Source organism: Papaver somniferum, chromosome 11 (assembly GCF_003573695.1).
Source record: "Papaver somniferum cultivar HN1 chromosome 11, ASM357369v1, whole genome shotgun sequence".
Lineage (NCBI taxonomy): Eukaryota > Viridiplantae > Streptophyta > Magnoliopsida > Ranunculales > Papaveraceae > Papaver > Papaver somniferum.
In genome coordinates, this window is record NC_039368.1 from 8,924,731 (window position 1) to 8,944,539 (window position 19,809).

Sequence of the window (19,809 nt, forward strand, 5' to 3'; positions counted from 1 at the left end):
TTGTCTTCAATTTAGAAATACGATTTTACTGCTTTATCTAAACAAATTAGCAAAAGAAGTTACAGCTTCGATTACTACCCGAAATTTTTTCACTGAATTTTTGGTTAGTCAATTGAGATGCTGTTTCTTAACAAACTAAGAAGAAATTCCTTTCCTACTTAATTTAAACTACGTAACCTCTTTCTAATTAAATTAGTAATTACCAAAACATAAAAAAAAACAAAATTGAAGGAAAGAAAAAGAATAATTAGAATTAACGATGTATTTTTATTCGATTTTGGATCTATAGTTTAACGACAAGTACATGGAGCAAGGATCGACACCCTCAATAAGTAATCAACGAATAAAACATAATAATCGGCCACGAATAAAATCGCGAAAAATTCCCTTTTACACATGCACCTGGTCTATGTCCCGCCTACAACAATGATCGACGTTTACTTTTATACAAGAGGGGATTAGTGGAATGATCAAGAACGATTATTTCAGCTAGTTATTATGACTGCAGTACTACTTCCACTGTCTGGCATTCCTTTGCAGTTTAAGATGGAGGAATCAAGGTGCCGACGTAACCAAACCCCATGACATAAAACGCAACCGTTTGGCCGAACAGGTAAACAAAGTACCAGTACTTCCCAAACATAGCGTCATAACACGCGCACACTAAAATGTACGTTCCCATGCCTAGCTCTAACAAATGTAGCCTGTTCATGAAACAAACAAACAAATCAAAATCAGATACATTGAAAATTTTGTATCTGAAATGTACGCATTTGTAGTTTGGAACTTTAAGGGAGAAGTGTAGCATGTAATTACCTTTCTCTGAATGCGGAAAATCTTGATTTCTTTGACGATTTTATGTCTGGTTTATTATTATCTTTGGGTTTTAGTAGAGTATCTCCTAACTTCTCTGTAACAACCCATTCGTTTACTCTTCCACCGGCTTCTAGTATGCCGATTAAAGTACCTTTCGAACGATGCAGAGACATTACATTTTCAAAGAGAACCCAAAAAATCACCAAGTGAATTGACCTGCAACGAATCAATGTGGCAATGATTAAACGATGTATTAGAGCGAATAATGGTAAATTTATGGGATTGAAAAATTACCGTGGTGTTTCAATTGCATTCAGGACAGTTATAATTGTTGGCACATAAAACACACCCCATATCGGAACCACAACTTCCGGAAAGAACACGCACGTCGGAATTACCACGCAGTAAAAAGAGAAGGTTACAATATGAGCTATGATCTTTCTTACAAGGAAAAAGCTGTATATCACATGCACTTTCTGCCACAAGTCCACCCTCTGTATACGAAAATAGTACAATTACCACAAGATTGATTTTCCTTTTTAATTATGAACAATTTTTGATATAAAAAATATAAATTACCTGGTTTCTAATGATTTCTATAACCATTTTTCTGAATAAATTTGCAGGCCCACAAGACCATCTATGTTGTTGGTACCTAAAGGCCTTGAAAGTACTTGGTAATTCACTTTTCACCTTCACATATCAAATATATAGAGTTACTTAAGTTAGGTTACCAGTGATTCATTTTCACTCTCTCAGTATAACAGAATTACGTACATTGCTGATAAAATTTCGATCTCGTATAATTACTATCATCGCTCAACGATTTTACTAGTCTGTTAAACAGATATTTCAAAAGTGTAATAAAGCAATATGTAAAAATTATTACTAGAATTAACATTTTTTATACAAAACGTGGGCAAAAGTGATGACTGGGAGAATCTGTACTTGATAGTGTCTTTCTTTTGTTTATGGTTTAAATAGGGAATACCGCAAAGCAAACCAGTCACTACATCTCAAATCCGACTCGAAAGTAGTATTGTATAATTTTTTAACGATCACTTGCATAATTTTATATGTTTGGACGTGAGGTTTAAAGTTCACCGTCAGTTGCTTATTCAGGGGATAAATATGATATACCTTGATTGCGCCAACGTAGACGAATTTCCAACCCTTGAGACTAGCACGAACAGCCAGATCCATGTCCTCAACAGTTGTGCGATCTTTCCATCCTCCAGCTTCTCTAATAGCAGCAATTCTCCAAACACCAGCAGTACCATTGAAACCAAAGAAAGCGTAGGTCGATGAACCAACTTCTTGTTCAACCCTGAAATGGTAATTCAGCGACATCTCCTGGACTCGCGTCATCAAACACTCGTTCGCATTCACTGCACATATTTACATTTTACATTCAGCAACGCGTTCAAATTTTCAGCATCCACCAAGTAGAGATAAAAAGTGAAATCCAACTACTGTTTTACCCCATAAAATAAATTATCTAGAAGATTTTTATGGATTCTTCTAAAGTGTCTTTCACTGTATCCACATAATTGGTATAACTCTCAGTGATTTGTAATGGAATCTATCTACACTTCTAGTGCTTATTTTATAGTGCAGGCGAAAGGGATAGCACGTACTATTAAAACTGACACTGTCTACAAAAAAGAAGGTTCGCTTCATGTAATATATAATATTATTTGTTTGATTAATGATATAGAAATCAAATTAGTTAACTTCATAACCAGTACTATTAATGGAGATAGATTATTACCAAACTTCCAACGAGCTTGGACGAGTCCAACCTCAGGGTTATGAACAAAATATGGAATGCTTTTGTAGAGAAAGTCAGGATCAGGTTGGAAATCAGCGTCGAAAATGGTAACGAAGTCGCACATATCAACATAGCTATGTTTCAATCCTTCTTTCAGAGCTCCAGCTTTGTATCCGTTTCGATTTCTTCTAATTTCGTACTTGATGTTTATTCCTTTACTTGCCCACATTTGACATTCAATTTCCACCAAGTCCTGTAATTCAAATAATTCCGGCATCACAAACCCTAAACAGCTAGTAGATCACATATAAACTGTTTGTGCATGCGCTTAATTAATTAAACCCTCGATGGCAAAATATTAAGTGTCTCAAAAGTGAGTATATTAGATTATTTTTTCCGGCATGCACGTGTAGTGTTATTTTGAGCCTAATATAGTGCTTATTTTATAAGGTGGTTGTGGAGTTTGCTCGGTGGTCGTATGACCAAGTTATGACTCATGAAACCCTATTAAGTAAAAAAGTTGAATTTTCTATGACTTTGGTGCGCTAAAGAATTGGAACCATTGTATTTTCAACAAATATATAATGATCGGTGATGACCTTGATTACTGGATCAGTAGAATCATCGAGAACTTGAATGATTATTCGATCAGAGGGCCATGAAAGAGCACATGCTGCACCAATGGAAAGCTGATAGACCTGTATCATAAGATATCAACCATGAAAAAAGTGTTATAATGATCACAACTAGTTTTGTCTCCAAATCCATAAAGAAAAACACTATAAAGTGAGTGCTGGAATCATAATGAATACAGGGAAGAAATCAACTTTTTACATTATTTTAAAAACGTTTTATTTGTAGGGATTTTGTTTACCCACGCTTACGTTGTGCATACGTATGACTATAATTTGGAAGACGACAAGTGAAAGGCTGTTGCAGCAGAAATGAAGGATTCAAAGAAACAGGGATGAGATGAACTAATCACCTCTTTTTCATTGTACATTGGAATCTGAACAAGAACCATCGGGTAATTTGAGTTACCCAACTCGACGTCGTCTTTCATCTCTTCCCATTTGTAACGCTTCTCCGGTTTTCGACCAGAGAGTTTTACGATGAGTATCACTACACCCATGTAAAGCCGTTCGATGAACAGCATAACTGACATTGTTAAACAAAGAAAAACTGCAACTTTCAAAGTGGGAATTAGTATGAATTCTCTCATCTGGCGCCATATTACTCCAAGCTCTTGAGTGATTACACCGTCTTTCGTCAATCGAAATACTGCTTCTGAAATCAACGAAACCAAATCCATAGTTTCTCTTCACTCTCACTCTCACTCTCAGTGTCTGTCTATATACAGCTTGAAGACAAGTACAACTTTGGGAAAATAAAATACTTATGCCTGCTGCCTTAAAGCTTTTGGCATGTCTGCACTATTGTTTTGCTTTTGCATGTTTGCACTATTGTATACTAAGCTCACTTCACTCGTCTTTTATATATGTAGTGAGAATTGTGTTCAACAAACGTTCAACAACTGAAGAAACGCACTTCAGTCTAATCACTTTCACGCGCACTCCAATTCAAGCGAAAAACACATGTTTCAATAGTAAGCATTATTATACAGTGGACAAATACTTTTATGATAAAAAATCTAAATTTTTGGTTAAAATGGATTTTGTCAGTTAATTCTTTATGGTTGCAAGCCCTGGCTAGCACACAGTGGTATCTGTTGACGATGGTCCGAGTAAAATACTTTCATCGTCTGCACACACTTTAAAGAAAAATCAGGAGAGTAATTTGTATCTTCCGTAAACTCTTAATCCCGAACGACATCAAGTGTAGTTTTTTTTTTATTATTTTTTTTTGATGAATAAAGAATTTAGTGTTGTCTATGGTATCATCACACAAAAGACTTTACTTCAGTACCATAGTGATATCGTCTCAATTATAGTTTTCTTAAGAAATTAGAAATACATCTTGAAGAACATTGAGTACAAAAGTATTTCTTCTCTTATGGGACAGAATGAGCTGTAGAAGATAATGAAAATAATTTGACTTGGGTTTATAAAGTCCTAGAGTTTGTGGATCTCTTTTGAATTTACCAGTACTTCGAATTTCAAACAATTGACAGAAAAAATAAAAACTGACCAGATCGATCAAAATAAATAAATAATTATGACGAATTTTATACCAAGTATTGAGTTCTCAACTATAGATCACAGGGCAATTCTGCAGTATGCACAATATTCTTTCACAGAATTAGGAAAGAGTTATCGTCGAAATTATGCATTGAACACCGGAATTCTTAACTACCTTGTGGCATCATGATATGGAGCCCCATCGACGAGATTATCCCAAAATCATCATTTGTATAAGACCTGAATAAAAATGATTTTTGAAGATAAAAAAGAAAAAACTGTAGTACTCAAGATCGTAATGACTGTTTTTTCTCTTTTCTTCTGCTGTAGTGCTTTTTAGGGTCCCCTTAAAGCCTAAACTTAATCTCCGAAAAGCAGGAACCACCCTTATCTTAGACAAAACATATGATGACATCTCAAAAAAAAAAAAAAAGAGTGAAAAGAAAAAAAAAAAAAAAAAAAAAAAAAAAAAAGCTCACGAGTTAGAAAGTAAAACACATTTGAGTTAGTTGTGCACTGTACAGATAGTTCTTAACTGCTTAGTACTACAACTTGGCAGACAGTGATGGGAAGCGTACAGAGTAGAGCTACTACTCCAGCAATTTGTACATAAGTCCTACTTTGCCGTGCATTCAACTTAATGTCAAGTGTCTGTTGTTTTGAGACTTCACTAGTGTCTTTGTGCAGAGGATGCGATAGTACCGAAAGAAACCTATCAAGAAGAAGAACCAGTATCGATGTATATTCATCATGTCGTGCCCACCTTCCTACCCCACACAAGTCTTTATACTTTATACTAATGTGTGCTTAATATAATACTGTTGTTTTCAGCTCTTCATTGTGTTTAAACGGTACGATTTAGTTTTAGTTATGATTATATCAAATTCAACAATAACTCTTGACCCACAGTGGGAAATTACCCGTGGAATCTCAACTATTGAGTCAAAATTTTGTAATCAGTGAACGGTGATCCATGATATCCACTGCCTAGATCGAGTCATTCTTCAAATCGAAAGGTTTCCCAAGAAGAACTTCGGTTTTACCCTCGATGGATATAAAACTACTCTTATACGTATGGTTCTTGACATCTTTAAAACTACTCTTATACGTATGGTTCTTGACATCTTTTTCGTCAAAGGTTGCACTATTATTTGATCAGATCTTCTTAAAGTTTGTCTATTAAAAAGCACCATGTTACATAATACCGCAGGGACATGCCTGTGAAGGGGCAATTGAACTTCCGTTAGAAAAAAAAAGTGCCCTCAACCGTCAAACGTAAATATTGAAAATGACCTATCCAAAATAAAATCCTAGTCCTTTCTCTGGATGAAGCAGAAAACACTGTCGCAAAAGGCATAACAATTGTTACCAGAAGAATTTGCCATGATTTACTTTATCAGATAAAGCAGTGACACAAGTTTGTAACGTCGTTGTAACATGTTGCTGCGAAGAGTATGAAGTGTCTTACCGCACCCATTCAGCTTCTTCACTGCAGCAAAGATAATATCTGATTTGTTATCTACTGAAGTCGTTTTTCCGACTGCCAGCCTATGGCTTCAGATTAGGGCCTATACACAAATACTTTCAGTATCAATCTTTTTTTATGGAAAATGGGTCATTTGTCCAAATATTTTTAAAACACGGTTCTAATGGACGAGTAAAAATTTGTATGGGTGAAATGGACAAAATAAAAAATAGCAAGGATGAAACTGGATTTATTCTGGCTTAAACTTAAAAAATAGCGAGGATGAAACTGGATGCATCCTGTGTAAATTAAAAATAAGAAAAAATATTTGAAAATGGGAAGGATAAAATTGTTCACATCTTAGCTATTTTTACATTTTTGTCCATTTAAATAGTATCAAAATCTAGATGTCTTTTTTATCCAGAAATTATTGATTTTGATCTTTTTAACCAATTTTGTGTTTTTTTTGCGAAGGATTCTAACCATGTAGATACAGTTCGTTCGACATCGCTTATATATTTTTATTTCAAGTACTCGCATTTGTTCGTAGCGAAGTTTGATTACTCATCGTTGTCCCCGGCCCCATCCCCATCCTTGGATGATTTCTTTATATTATTGCATTTTATTCAACATCGAATGGAGCACTATGATCTTTCAGCATCCACGCACGAAATGAAAAGTCTTTAAGTTTGAAAATATGGGAACATCTTCATTTCCATTATATCTACAGTGGTTTCCTCGATCACAGTAGTTTGGGTGCCTCGCAAATTACAGATGCGTACTGTAAGCTAAGGAAAAAAATTCTTTTATTGAACAAAAGTTGATTATATATATATATATGCATGAAACTACATACAATTTATTTTTTATTTTTTCCTATGTATGCTTGTCTTGATAAATAATGGTATGCAGATCTCTGTCGTCTGCACCAATTCCTTCCATGTATAAGTTCATGTTACTGACAAACATGAAAAATACATGATTTGACTGCTAAGTGTTTATATATTGTGGATTCGTGGGTAAACTGAAAACCAGAGAATTTTCTTACTTCCTGAGGTGTATAGGTCGTAATAATCATCAAGGTCAACACTCAACAATTACTCTTAGCTGTAATATACTGATGGAGACAAAATTGTTCAGAGGTTATGAAGAATGTGGGGGAATCCAATTCATTACATGATTGCTGTATGCAGTGCGGCAGAAACTGCAATAATCAAGTTTCAGATTCAGATGTTAGTGGGAATTGACATTCTCAAATAAAACACCACTGTAACTAGCAATTATTAATAATAAAAAAGTTTTTAACCAAAAATGTGCGTGGGGCAACTCATATGTACTTACCAATTGGCTCCCAAAATTTATTTATTTAAATTTTTATAGAACACATCCAAACTAACTCAAAGGTTATGACATCTCCAACTCGTAACCAATTACGAAAGGACAAAAAATGGTTAATATTACCAAGAAAAAAGATCACATTAAAACGGAGTTCACTAGAAAAGTGAAAACGTACACAGTAGGACTAAAATTCAAGGACTAGATTAGGAAATCTAGTTGGTTAAGAAAACCAAGTACTTGTGTCCTAAATATATAAGTTTAAGAGGTTTGTCTCTTAGAACTAAGTTAGGAAACCCTATATTTGTAGGAAAGTAATTCTTGTTAAGGAATGTGTCCAGTCCTATTGATGTGTATAAATAGCCATAGAGAGAACTAGAGAAACACACCAGAACTAGAAAGAGTTGTCTTCTTCTCTGCTTGAGCTTTGTATATTCCAACCTATACGGTGATATATAAAATTGATATTCCTTCCCGAGGATTCAACCTTGTTAAACAATTGTTCTTCTTGTGTGTGTGATTGTGTTCTTGGCGATATTGAGTTACCTCGTAGTAGTGCAAACCTAAACGCTTCCGCAGGCTTTGGCGCAACAATTGGTATCAGAGCAAGGAGACGCTCTTGGATACGGGTACTCGAATTGCAGTTGAAGGTATTTTTTTCTCTGAAGATTGCTTGAGGTAATACAAATCTCAAAGGTTCTGTTTTTTATCTATATTTGGTTGTTTGTGAACAATGGTTGAGGGGGACGAAGATCCGAAAAATCCTTTAGGAGAACATTCGGATTCCACAAATAAAGATAAAGAAACAAAAGAAGAAATACTTCATTCACATAGATCACAACTCAAGGTAGAAAAGTTTACAGGAACCAATAACTTTAGTTTATGGAGAACGGACGTAATGGATGCTCTTGTTCATTTTGACCTAGAAGAAGCTCTAGAAGGTCAGCCAGTGGAGATGTCTGAAAAGAAGTGGAACAAGATGAATAAATTATGTCTTGCTTCGATACGAGGGTGTTTAGCAACTACAGTAAGAGTTAATTATCAGCACGAGACTTCAGCTAAGGATCTCTGGGAAAAGCTAGAGAAGGAATACCTTGTGAAGAACGTGTCCAATAGGATACATCTTAAAAGGAATTTGTATCGTTATAACATGAAGAGAGGTGCAACCCTAACCGAGCACCTAGATTCATATAATAAACTTCTTGCTGAGTTGGTTAACTATGATGAAATAATCGACGACGAGGAACAAGCTTTGTGTCTGATAAACTCTCTTCCTGAAAAGTATGAACCCGTGATTAAAGCATTAATGCACGGCAAGGATAAGATAACATACGCTGAGGTCACTGCAGCATTGCGTAGTGAGGAGTTCGATGGACCGTGAAGACCTTGCAAGTGAAGCTAATAATGATTTGCTTCTTGCAAGAGGTCGTTCAACAGACAGGAGAAGGAAGACTGTTGGTCATGGTAAAGGTAGAGGACGTTCTAAGAGTAGAACGCGACTGCGAAAAGATGAGTGTGCTTGGTGTCATGACTTTGGTCATTGGGCTAAGGATTGTACCAAGTGTAAGGAGAGAGAAGGAGATAACGGTAATACCGAGGTGAACATTGCTAAAGGTAATGAAGAATCAGATGATGTTTCTGATTTCTCGCTAACTGTGACACCATTAGCTTGTGATATTACATATGGTACATGAGTATTATATACTGGAGCAACATATCATATATGTCTATATCGGGACTGGTTCTCAAGTTTTGAAGAGCTTGATGGAGAAGTACGTATGGAAAACAATCATACCTGCAGGGTGATTGGGATTGGTAGTGTTCGTATCAAGATGCATGATGGTGTGGTTAGAGAGATGAAGGATGTAATATTTGTACCTGCCATAAAGAAGAATCTGATTTCACTCGGAACTTTAGAAGCTAAGGGCTATAAGATAGTCGCTGAAAATGGTGTTCTAAAGGTAATATCTGGATCTATGGTAATCATGAAGGGAACACGTCATCATAACTTGTATTACTTGATTGGGAGTACAACAACAGGGGATGTGTCTATTTCTGAACACATCGAGAGAGAAGCTACCGAGAAGACGAGGCTATGGCACATGAGACTTGCACATCCAGGTGAGAAGTCGTTGTATATTGATTCAAAAAGACTTGTTGAAATTTGCTATTGCCTGCAAGTTAGCATTTTGTGAACATTGTGTTAAGGGAAAGAAAACAAGAACAAGCTTTGGCACAACTATCTACAATACTAGTGGAGTTCTTGACTATTTTCACTCAGATGTTTGGGTTCCTTCCAAGAATGCATCATTGGGAGGGAAACATTGGTTTGTATCGCTCATTGATGATTACTCTAGGCGCGTATGGGTGTACACCATGAGGCATATGGATGAAGTCCTAGAAATCTTTGTGCGGCGGAAAAAGGCAACTGAGACTCAAACTGGCAGAAAGATCAAAGTACTACGTTCGGACAATGGTGGAGAGTACAAGAGTGATCCGTTCTTGTAAGTATGTCAGGATGAGGGGATAAAGAGGCACTTCACAGTTAAGAAAACACCGCAACAAAATGGGGTAGCTGAACGCATGAATCGTACTTTGCTGGAGAAGGTACGATGTATTTTATCTAATGCTGGATTAGGCAAAGCGTTTTGGGCTGAGGAAGTTACGTATGCGTGCTTCCTCATTAATAGGTTGCCATCAGCTGCATTAGAAGGTAAAACTCCTATGGAGAAGTCGTTTGTTAAACCAGCTTATGATTATGACTCAATTCATATTTTTGGTTGTCCTGCGTGGTATCATGTTAGTGAAAACAAGCTTGATAGACGTGCTGTAAAATGAATCTTTGTGGGTATGAAGAGTGGAGTAAAAGGGTTCAAGATTTGGAATCCAGTTGAGAAGAAGATAGTCATGACTAGAGATGTCACATTTGATGAGATGTCTATGTTAAAGTCTTGGGGTTCTAGAGGAACAAGAGTCAGTAGAAGATACAAAATATACGGTCACGGAGACCATAGCAACCAGCAAACCGAGAAGATCAACCAGGAAGCTTGGTTGGATGAATGATTATATTGCTGATGCATTACCAGTTGTTGAAGATGGTACTCCTACTTATTATTTAGAAGCTGTACGCAGTATAGAGTGTAAAGAATGGGAAGATGCAATGCAGGATGAGATGGAGTCTCTTTACAAGAATGGCACATGGATTCTTATGAATCTTCCGAACGGTAAGAAGGCCATAGGGTGCAAGTGGGTATATGCTAAGAAATAAGGATATTCGGTGAATCAAGTACACTACAAGGCAAGGTTAGTTGCAAAAGGTTATTCCCAAAGAGAAGGGATGACTACAATGAGGTGTTCTCTCCGGTGGTAAAATACTCATCAATCCGTATTTTGTTGGCCTTGGTAGCACAATATGATTTGGACCTAGTTCATCTAGATGTTAAGACAACATTCTTACATGATGATCTAGAAGAGGAAATCTATATGACTCAACCGAGTGGGTTCAAGGTTGCTGGAAAAGAAGATTGTGTATGCAAGCTGAAAAAATCGTTGTATGGGCTGAAGCAGTCTCCAAGACAGTGGTACAAGCGATTTGATCAGTTTATGATTGTCCAGACATACACAAGAAGTCACTATGACCATTGTGTATACTTCAAGAAGCTACGAGACGGATCTTTCATATATTTTCTCTTGTATGTCGATGATATGCTGATTGCATCGAATAACAAGAAAGAGATCGATAATTTGAAGTGCAAGTTGTCATCTAAGTTTGAGATGAAAGTTCTGGGAGAGGCTAAGAAGATTCTTGGTATGGATATTCAACGTGACAGAGAGAATGGTAAGATTTGTTTGTCTCAGAAGGCATATTTGAAGAAAGTGTTACAGAAGTTTGATGTCTACGAAGGAACTAAATCTGTAAGTACTCCCCTTACTGCTCATTTGAAGTTGAATGATCATATGTCTCCCACTACTGAAGAAGAGCGAAAGTATATGGCCCAAGTCCCATATGCTGAGGATCTTGGTAAAATGATGTATATGATGGTATGTACAAGGCTGGACATTTCACATGCAGTTAGTGTGGTCAGCCGTTATATGCATTGTCCTGGTAAAGGACATTGGCATGCTGTGAAATGGATTTTGAGGTATCTTTATGGTACAGTTGATGTTGGCTTGGAGTTTGTGAAGGATACAAGTACCAATCAGTTGTGTGTTGGGTATATGGATTCTGACTATGCTGGTGATTTGGACAAGAGACGTTCAACTACAGGGTATGTATTTACTGTAGCAGGGGCACCCGTAAGTTGAAGAACAATCTTGCAGTCTACTGTGGCGCTTTCAACTACGGAGGCGGAGTATATGGTAGTGACTGAGGCATTTAAGGAGGCTATGTGGTTACAAGGTTTACTAGAAGACTTAGGAGTTGTACAAGACCAACTTCCTGTTCATTGTGATAGTATAAGTGCAATTTATTTGGCTAAGAATCAAGTGCATCATGTTATAACCAAACATATAGACGTACGGTTTCACTTTGTGAGAGAAATTCTTGAAGAAGAAGACATTGCACTTGTGAAGATCGATACCAAAGACAATCCAGCTGATATGTTGACTAAAGTAGTATCTGGGATCAAATTTCGACATTGTTCGAAATTGATCCACATCATTCGGGTTTGGTGAAAGGTCCTTTTTGGGTAGAGGTTCTTAGGAACCTGGTGGAGGTATTCTAGCAAGGCCATTTGAGAGAACTACGGTCGGGTTTGATTCCTATTGAGGATACGTTGGCAGCCAGTGATGGTTCAATCGACGTTGGAAGATGGAGGTGATTTTGTCTATTGATCGTCTCATGCATGAATGCATGATCCGAGGTAGAGAATTTTTAGTAGGATGGTCAAGGACTAGATTAGGAAATCTAGTTGGTTAAGGAAACCAAGTACTTGTGTCCTAAGTATAGAAGCTTAAGAGGTTTGTCTCGTAGAGCTAAGTTAGGAAACCCTATACTTGTAGGAAAGTAATCCTTGTTAAGGAATGTGTCCAGTCCTATTGATGTGTAAAAATAGCCACAGAGAGAACTAGAGAAAACACACCAGAACTAGAAAGAGTTCTCTTCTTCTCTGCTTGATATTTGTATATTCCAACCTATACAGTGATATATAAAATTGCTATTCCTTCCCGAGGATTCAACCTCGTTAAATACTTGTTCTTCTTGTGTGTGTGATTGTGTTCTTGGCGATATTGAGCTACCTCGTAGTAGTGCAAACCTAAAAGCTTCCGCAGGCTTTGGAACAACCGTTTCTGTGTATTGATTATTCTGAATCATAATGTTGGTTTTAGTTCTTCATTGTGTTTCACAGAACAATTTTGTTTTAGTTCTGATTTTAATTTTATGAATCGTCATCGATATTGTCTGTGAACATCTAGCTCAAAACTAATCACCTACCAATTTTCACACGGAAAACCATACTGATAGGTTCTGATTTTATGAATGGTTGTTCATCATCGATAGCCTGTGAAAATCTAGCTCAAAATTAAGCACCTACGAATTTTCTCACGGAAAACCATACTGATAAATTTCATCGTACTGACGTTGACGTGGCCATCTTCCTGATGGTTCGTTCGATCATTTGCAACGCTCTTGGATAGTAGTAGTTTGGATGCCCCGTGATCTAATGATGGTAGTTCAAAATGCGACAGCATTAAGGTAAGACAAAGTTCTATAATTGCACAAATGTTGCTTACATATGCATGAAAACTACGTGCTAAAGTTTTGTTTTTGTTTTTGGTTTTGCATATATGTTGTTCTTGATAAGTAATGGTAGGTTTCTACAAGTGCATGTTACTGACAAAAAGAAGAATACATGATCTGACGGTCTTGGAATTTCTATCTTATACGTGGGTAAACTGAAAACCAGAGAATTGTCTCTGTGGAATATAGCATTAGATTTGGAAGCTACCTCAATTATCACTATTAGCTGTATAATGTACTGATAGTGATCCTGACAAAATTGTTCAGAAGAAAATTGATGTATGAATAAGAAAAACTGAAAAGAAGAAAAGACACTGACATTATGAGATTCTCATTATCACCACATGAGGAGCATGTGGAGGAATTCATTGCATGATTACTACTTCCATGTCTGTTTATGTACGTAGTGTGGCAGTACTCCATGATTCTTTTTAGATGTGGGAACCGACAACAACGAAAACAACCACTGTAACTAACATTCGTTAATAGGGTTGTTTTTATTTTGGTACGCAAATTTTATCGAGCACTAGAATTTGATACCCAATTAGTACGCTAGAATTTTTTTTCTACTTACTCTTTTTGTTGAAAATAACTAAATTTTATCGAGCCAAAATGAAATTTCTATATACACGCGTGCAAAAATTCTAAACATCCCGCCCAAACAAACTCCCCAAAAACATTTGCTTAATAGGCTTTTTTTTTCGGGTCTCATATCTTTCTTTCGAGTGGAGCTCACCATACCTCAAAAGAGTAAGTATATGATTATATATGAGATCACACAAATTTCAATGCGTAATGTTTTCGGTTTTCGTAGTAAAAAAAAAAGTTAAAGACAAAATAAAAATGTCTCACTATTTTTAACATATTTACTGAATTTTCACACTTTATGATGATGATCGATGTACATGTGTTGCACATTGTGAAGGTAAAAAAAATCATTTGGATTCTTCTTTGAAAACTTTTGTGAACCCACTACAGTGATCCATTTTTGAACCAATTATAGGTCATACCAATCAGTTAATTTTTGTTGTTCGTTTTCCATTTTGTACCGAACAATAAAGCACAAGAAAGAATAAACACCAACGCTAAGAGTAATAATGTAGGTTGATAGATGAACGTTCATAGCCTCTGATGTCCTAATCCAGAGAAGAGATGGTGAGCTTACAAGCAAGACAAGAGGTACGTACCATATATATCACCACCTTAACGGGACATTATCGCAAAAAAGTAATGAGAAAAGGTATATGAATTATGCAACATTAGATGGTCCATGTCCTTGAGAAAAATGAATGAGTCGGATAACCGATTGTAACAACCAAGTTATTACAATCGAACAGTAAATTTTTTGTTGAATTAGGTTCTTTGTGATCTCACTGTAGAATTTTCTGAAAGGAATCTAACAGTAAAATGTACTGGCTCTAAGCGATTAGTTATTCGACACGTTTGCCTCGACATGATTCCAGAGTAGTAATGGTGTGGTACTTACACTACCGCAAATTTACAAAAACTTAGAAGTTTGTTTCATATTTTAATTTGCTGGGCCTATGGTATAATTCGTTTCGCATTTTGAGAATACAGCAAAGAAGAAATTAAGAAACGAGGAAAATGGAGTTTGGGGTGTAAGTAATTCTCAGAGCACCGGAGAAACCAATTTTTGTAGAGCGAATCTGAGGGAAGGGAGTTGATCCGTCATTTGATTGCAGGTTCTTGTTTCTATATATTGCCTTTTAGTGCCCAGCATTGGCTTGTTAAATTGCAAATTGGTACACAGCTTACAGCGGGTTCGTTCCACCACCTGGCCGTAACTCCTCCTTACATGGAGTTATGATGATGGAATTGGTATACGAGAACGAACCAGCTATCTCTTAGACTACTTACATGTACAATGTGTGACTATTCACAGCGTGTTTCTTTAAGATCACTCACACATTAAAGAACTCATTGAGGCCATCCGTAAATTTTTCAGGTCTGGCAAAAAATGAAAACAAAATTGGCAATCAAAGCGCTGAAAACTTATATACAAAAGCATAGCACAAGAAAGAATATACACTTTCACATTATTACTTATAGTTAGTTATCAACATCAATGTCTGGTTGATCCTTGAAATGTTTACGAGTGGATCTTCATTATGGATTAGCGCTTCAGATGTCAATCAGAATAGTTAGCTTAATTGGTACATTAGTGGTTATAATTTCTCCACTACGAGCAGCTAGCAGCCACACAGCAAGCTTAAGAGTGAGAACTCAAGGTGCCGACATAACCAAAGCCAGTAACATAAAAGGCGATGGTTTGGCCAAACAAGTAAATGAAGAGCCAGTACTTCCCAAAGACAACATCATAGCATGCACACATTAAAATGTATGTTCCCATGCCGAGCTCCAACAAGCTAAGTCTGTTCATGAACCAAACGAAGTAAACAACCCGCAACATTCAAAAAGTTACATACACAATTAAAATTTGGCGTTATGGAATGCAATGCTGCATGTTCTTGTTACCTGTCTCCAAAATCCGAATATTTTGATTTCTTTGATAATTTTATTGCAGGAATATTATTCTCTTTGGATTTGAGTAGTGCATCTCCTATTTTTTCGGTAACAACCCATTCATTTACCCTTCCGCCTGCTTCGAATAAACCTATAAGTGTACCTTTGGTTCGATGCATAGACATTACATTTTCGAAAAGAACCCAAAACACCACAAGGTGCATTGACCTGCAATATCACTTTGTTAACTTTGAATGTTTTTTATAGGGAATTTGCAATCGTATGGTATTGAACAATTACCTTGGTGTTTCAAGTGCATTGAGAATAGTTATAATTGCTGGAATATAAAGTAAAGCCCATTTTGGTATCACGATTTCGGGAAAGAAAACACATGTCGGAATAACAACGCAGTAAAACAAGAATGTCCCGGTATGAGCTATGATCTTTCTGACAAAGAAAAAGCTGTATATCACATGAACTTTCTTCCACAGGCTTACCCTCTGCATATACACACGGTAACAGAAAAATTACCATCCCGGTTCTTCATTTCTTAAATGAACTAAATAAAATACAACAATGAAAAAGTATTGATAAAATTTACTTGGCTCTTAATGATCTCCATGACCATTTTCCTGAAAAGATTCGCAGGTCCACAAGACCATCTGTGTTGCTGGAAACGAAAAGCTTTGAAAGTACTCGGTAATTCACTTTTTACCTTTCACATTTCATATACAGAGTAAATTAGTAAAATTATTACTACTTAAAAACCATTGAATACAGAGGAGGGAACGCATATGTTATACCAGGATTGCACCGACATAGACGAATTTCCATCCCTTGAGACTAGCACGAACTGATAGATCCATGTCCTCAACGGTTGTGCGGTCTTTCCATCCTCCAGCTTCTTTAAGCGCAAGAATTCTCCAAACGCCAGCAGTACCATTGAAACCAAAGAAAGCATAAGCGGAAGAACCAACTTCTTGCTCCACTTTGAAATGGTAATTCAGTGACATCTGCTGGACTCTCGTCATCAAACATGTATTTGCGTTCACTGCACAACATTTACACACATACAAAAAAAAAATGGATCTCACTTTCTGGTGTATCCAATGCTATCAACTGTACGTATGGACAGAATTGACAAGAATTTACTGTTTCTACATAATGCAGGTGAAAGGTATAGTACATACTACAGTCGGGCATAATTTATATCTAGAAAATTCAGGCATGCTTTCGACCGTTCAAATTAAACTTCCTGCTACTAGTATACGAGTTTATAATTGAGCTTACCGAATTTCCAACGAGCTTGAACGAGACCAATTTCAGGGTTATGAACAAAATAAGGAATGCTTTTGTAGAGAAAGTCAGGATCAGGTTGGAAATCAGCATCAAAGATTGCAACGAACTCGCACATGTCGACATATTTATGTTTCAATCCTTCCTTAAGCGCTCCAGCTTTATACCCTTCTCGATTACTTCGAATTTGGTATTTGATGTTTATTCCTTTGCTTGCCCATTGTTGACATTCTACTTCCACCAAGTCCTACAAAACAACCCCATGGTACAAATGTTGACAATCTGTGTAATTTTCCTATTTTCAGTTCTGGTGTTAATTTGTGTGGCATGATGAAACTATAAGGATAGCAAACCTTGACGATCGGATCCGTAGAATCATCGAGAACTTGAATGATGATTCGATCAGAAGGCCACGAAAGAGCACATGCTGCTCCTATGGAAAGCTGATACACCTACATCACAAGAAAAAGGACAACATAAAGCAACCATATACTTTGTCACCAAACCCATAAAGAAAGAAAAAGCGGTTTCAACAAAGTGGATTCATAATGGATGCATGAATGAGTTCACACTTTTTATTTGTCAACAGTGATGATCATTTATTTATGGTGGGGATCGATCATATTTAGCCACGCTTGTGTTTTAGTGTGGTATATTGGTGGGGATGGATCATATTTAACCACGCTTGTGTTTTTAGTGTGGTATAATCACATTTAAGTCAATGTAATGAGCTTTAAATTAAGATCAAGAGAAGAGATGAATTTTACCTCTTTTTCATTGTACATTGGAATCTGAACAAGAACCATCGGGTAATTCGAGTTACCGGCTTCAACATCGTCTTTAAGTTCTTCCCATTTGTAACGCTTTTCTGGTTTCCGGCCGGTGAGTTTTACAAAGAGTATGACTATAGCCATGTAAACCGGCTCGATAAACAGCATCACCGACATTGTTAAACAAACATACACTGCGAATTTCATAAATGGAATTAGACATAGTACTCTTAGTTGTTGCCATAATATTCCAAGCTCTTGAGTTATGTCGCCATTTTTCGTCCATTCTAGTAAGGTATCAGGAATCAAAGAAACCCAATCCTTATGGACTATATCTATCATTCTCTTTCTCTTTACTTGTTCTTCTTTGCTTCAATATATATATCCTTGCCGAAAAGCTGCTAAGAGAAAGTTTTCAAAAACAAGAAGAGGAAGAAGAGGAGATGTAGAAAAACTACCGACTTCAGTTTCTTTTTCACTTTTCTTTTTTTCTGCTTCTTCAATTAAGGAAATTTGAGATTCTAGTGCCTTTTCCTGTTCATTGAGACGTTTAGAAGTAAAAATGTCTGTGTTTGTTATTTTCTCTGAGTTGTAAATGACTCTGCCATGCACTAGCTAGTGGAGTGGAGTAGAGAGTATAGTGTTTGATTATTGTTTTTGTTGTATGGTACTTATGGTGACATTGATATCTTTACCAGAACTCAATAAACAAACATTTTCCGACGTTTATCACGTGTTTCGAGAATGGTAGTTGAGGTCGGAAGTTCAGTAGCACGGGTCCCCTTGTTGTGGCCGTCGATGTCCCGGTGAATGATTGGAATGAGTAGTGCAGTGCGGAGAATATTTTGATTGCAATGATGCATAATAAAGATTACACAATACACTCCTTTAACAAAAAGCATGATTTCTTTCGGAACAGTTCACTTTGTAATAGATTTACAGGCCAATTGGAGAGCTTTTACCGAGTGGCTGAGACCCTAAGGGTACATGGCCAACTTGTTCCCTGCGCCTTTTCATGGGTTATTTGATTGCCATTCATGATGTCGACAACAAAAGATGTCCAAATGAGGATGGGACTAGCAGAAAAGCCAAGAAAAACAACGTATAGTATTTGAAAGTAGCTAGCATAGGTGGGTTAGTGATAGTCGCTAGTATTATAGGTCACCGACCAAGCTCAACGGTCCTTCTTCTTCCAAACAAAACAAACAACAGAAAAAAGTGATTATTTTAATAGTATTAATTTAATGCCCTGTGCATACGGTTGGAAAAAGAAAAGAAAAGATTATCTGTGTAACTAGTCATTAATTGACTGAATTACAGATATGAGAATTACTCCCCCTTGCCATAATTTCTTTGTCCTCCTCTTAACTAAAAGCATTAATTTGTCTGTTTAGCTTGGATGTGTACTCGTAAAAATTTGAACTCCCTATGTTACATCATTGATGATCTAAGGAGAAGAAGGAATAAGGCTGAGTCTTGGCCTTCCAATCTAGCATATATATTGAAAGGCTCGGAATATTGCCCAAATTTTATAGCAATTCTAATCTAGTATCTAGATCCGCTCAATCATTTTCCATGGTCCCGTTGAATGGAACAACGTAATCATTTTAGTCGTCGGATCAAAAAATAAATCAATCTGCATTGAACCAAACAACGAAAAGTTGATTTCTTTCATTCAGCGAAACTATCTCGTTATTAGTTGGAACAGAAGTAGCGTTAAAGAATAAGCAACATTTTTTTGTCAAATCTTGCCGTTAAGAGTTAGTCTAAAGGGCAACAGAAGTAGCTCCATACTCCTGCATGGATTCTTTCGGTGATGTGCGTTATCGTGCTCTTTCCTCGGTGCTCTTTCCGTAATATGAGCCATTAAGGCTGTTATCTTCTTTGATCACAGCGGGAAGGTGGTGCCACCACTTGACTGGGGGTGCTAGAGTCAGTGTAGATGGCACAAAAATCTAAGTATTAAAGGGTGCATTATCGTTGTCAACAACTGA

General features: G+C 36.7%; 2 protein-coding genes across 3 annotated transcripts; both read right to left on the bottom strand.

Moving 5' to 3' along the window:
• Positions 1-247: 247 nt before the first annotated feature.
• Positions 248-4,033, bottom strand: LOC113325256 (glucomannan 4-beta-mannosyltransferase 9-like). 2 transcript variants are annotated; one of them, XM_026573460.1, is made up of 8 exons: positions 3,573-4,033; positions 3,187-3,285; positions 2,588-2,840; positions 1,957-2,204; positions 1,396-1,509; positions 1,111-1,310; positions 817-1,032; positions 248-704 (listed from the first exon to the last, which is right to left on the bottom strand). In XM_026573460.1, exons 1-8 carry the CDS (start codon positions 3,897-3,899, stop codon positions 542-544), a joined length of 1,620 nt encoding a protein of 539 aa, XP_026429245.1. In that variant the 5' UTR covers positions 3,900-4,033; the 3' UTR covers positions 248-541. The 2 variants fall into 2 exon arrangements, with proteins under 2 accessions (XP_026429245.1, XP_026429246.1); XM_026573461.1 differs by lacking the exon at positions 1,396-1,509.
• An 11,222-nt stretch (positions 4,034-15,255) lies between these two features.
• On the bottom strand, positions 15,256-18,361 carry LOC113323743 (glucomannan 4-beta-mannosyltransferase 9-like). The gene is made up of 8 exons (XM_026572082.1): positions 17,813-18,361; positions 17,399-17,497; positions 17,040-17,292; positions 16,553-16,800; positions 16,351-16,464; positions 16,050-16,249; positions 15,762-15,977; positions 15,256-15,658 (listed from the first exon to the last, which is right to left on the bottom strand). Exons 1-8 carry the CDS (start codon positions 18,155-18,157, stop codon positions 15,496-15,498), a joined length of 1,638 nt encoding a protein of 545 aa, XP_026427867.1. The 5' UTR covers positions 18,158-18,361; the 3' UTR covers positions 15,256-15,495.
• Between the last annotated feature and the right edge of the window lie 1,448 nt (positions 18,362-19,809).

What these genes read in the sequence shown, in the direction of transcription:
- LOC113323743 (XM_026572082.1), bottom strand. Translation starts at nt 18,157, where the DNA reads ATGATAGATATAGTCCATAAGGATTGGGTTTCTTTGATTCCTGATACC. An exon ending in TCAAGCTCGTTGGAAATTCG is followed by an intron (nt 16,801 to 17,039) that starts GTAAGCTCAATT and finishes AATGTTGTGCAG; the next exon opens with TGAACGCAAATACATGTTTG. An exon ending in TGGAGATCATTAAGAGCCAA is followed by an intron (nt 16,250 to 16,350) that starts GTAAATTTTATC and finishes GTGTATATGCAG; the next exon opens with AGGGTAAGCCTGTGGAAGAA.
- LOC113325256 (XM_026573460.1), bottom strand. Translation starts at nt 3,899, where the DNA reads ATGGATTTGGTTTCGTTGATTTCAGAAGCAGTATTTCGATTGACGAAA. An exon ending in CAATGTACAATGAAAAAGAG is followed by an intron (nt 3,286 to 3,572) that starts GTGATTAGTTCA and finishes CTTATGATACAG; the next exon opens with GTCTATCAGCTTTCCATTGG. An exon ending in TAGAAATCATTAGAAACCAG is followed by an intron (nt 1,311 to 1,395) that starts GTAATTTATATT and finishes TTTCGTATACAG; the next exon opens with AGGGTGGACTTGTGGCAGAA.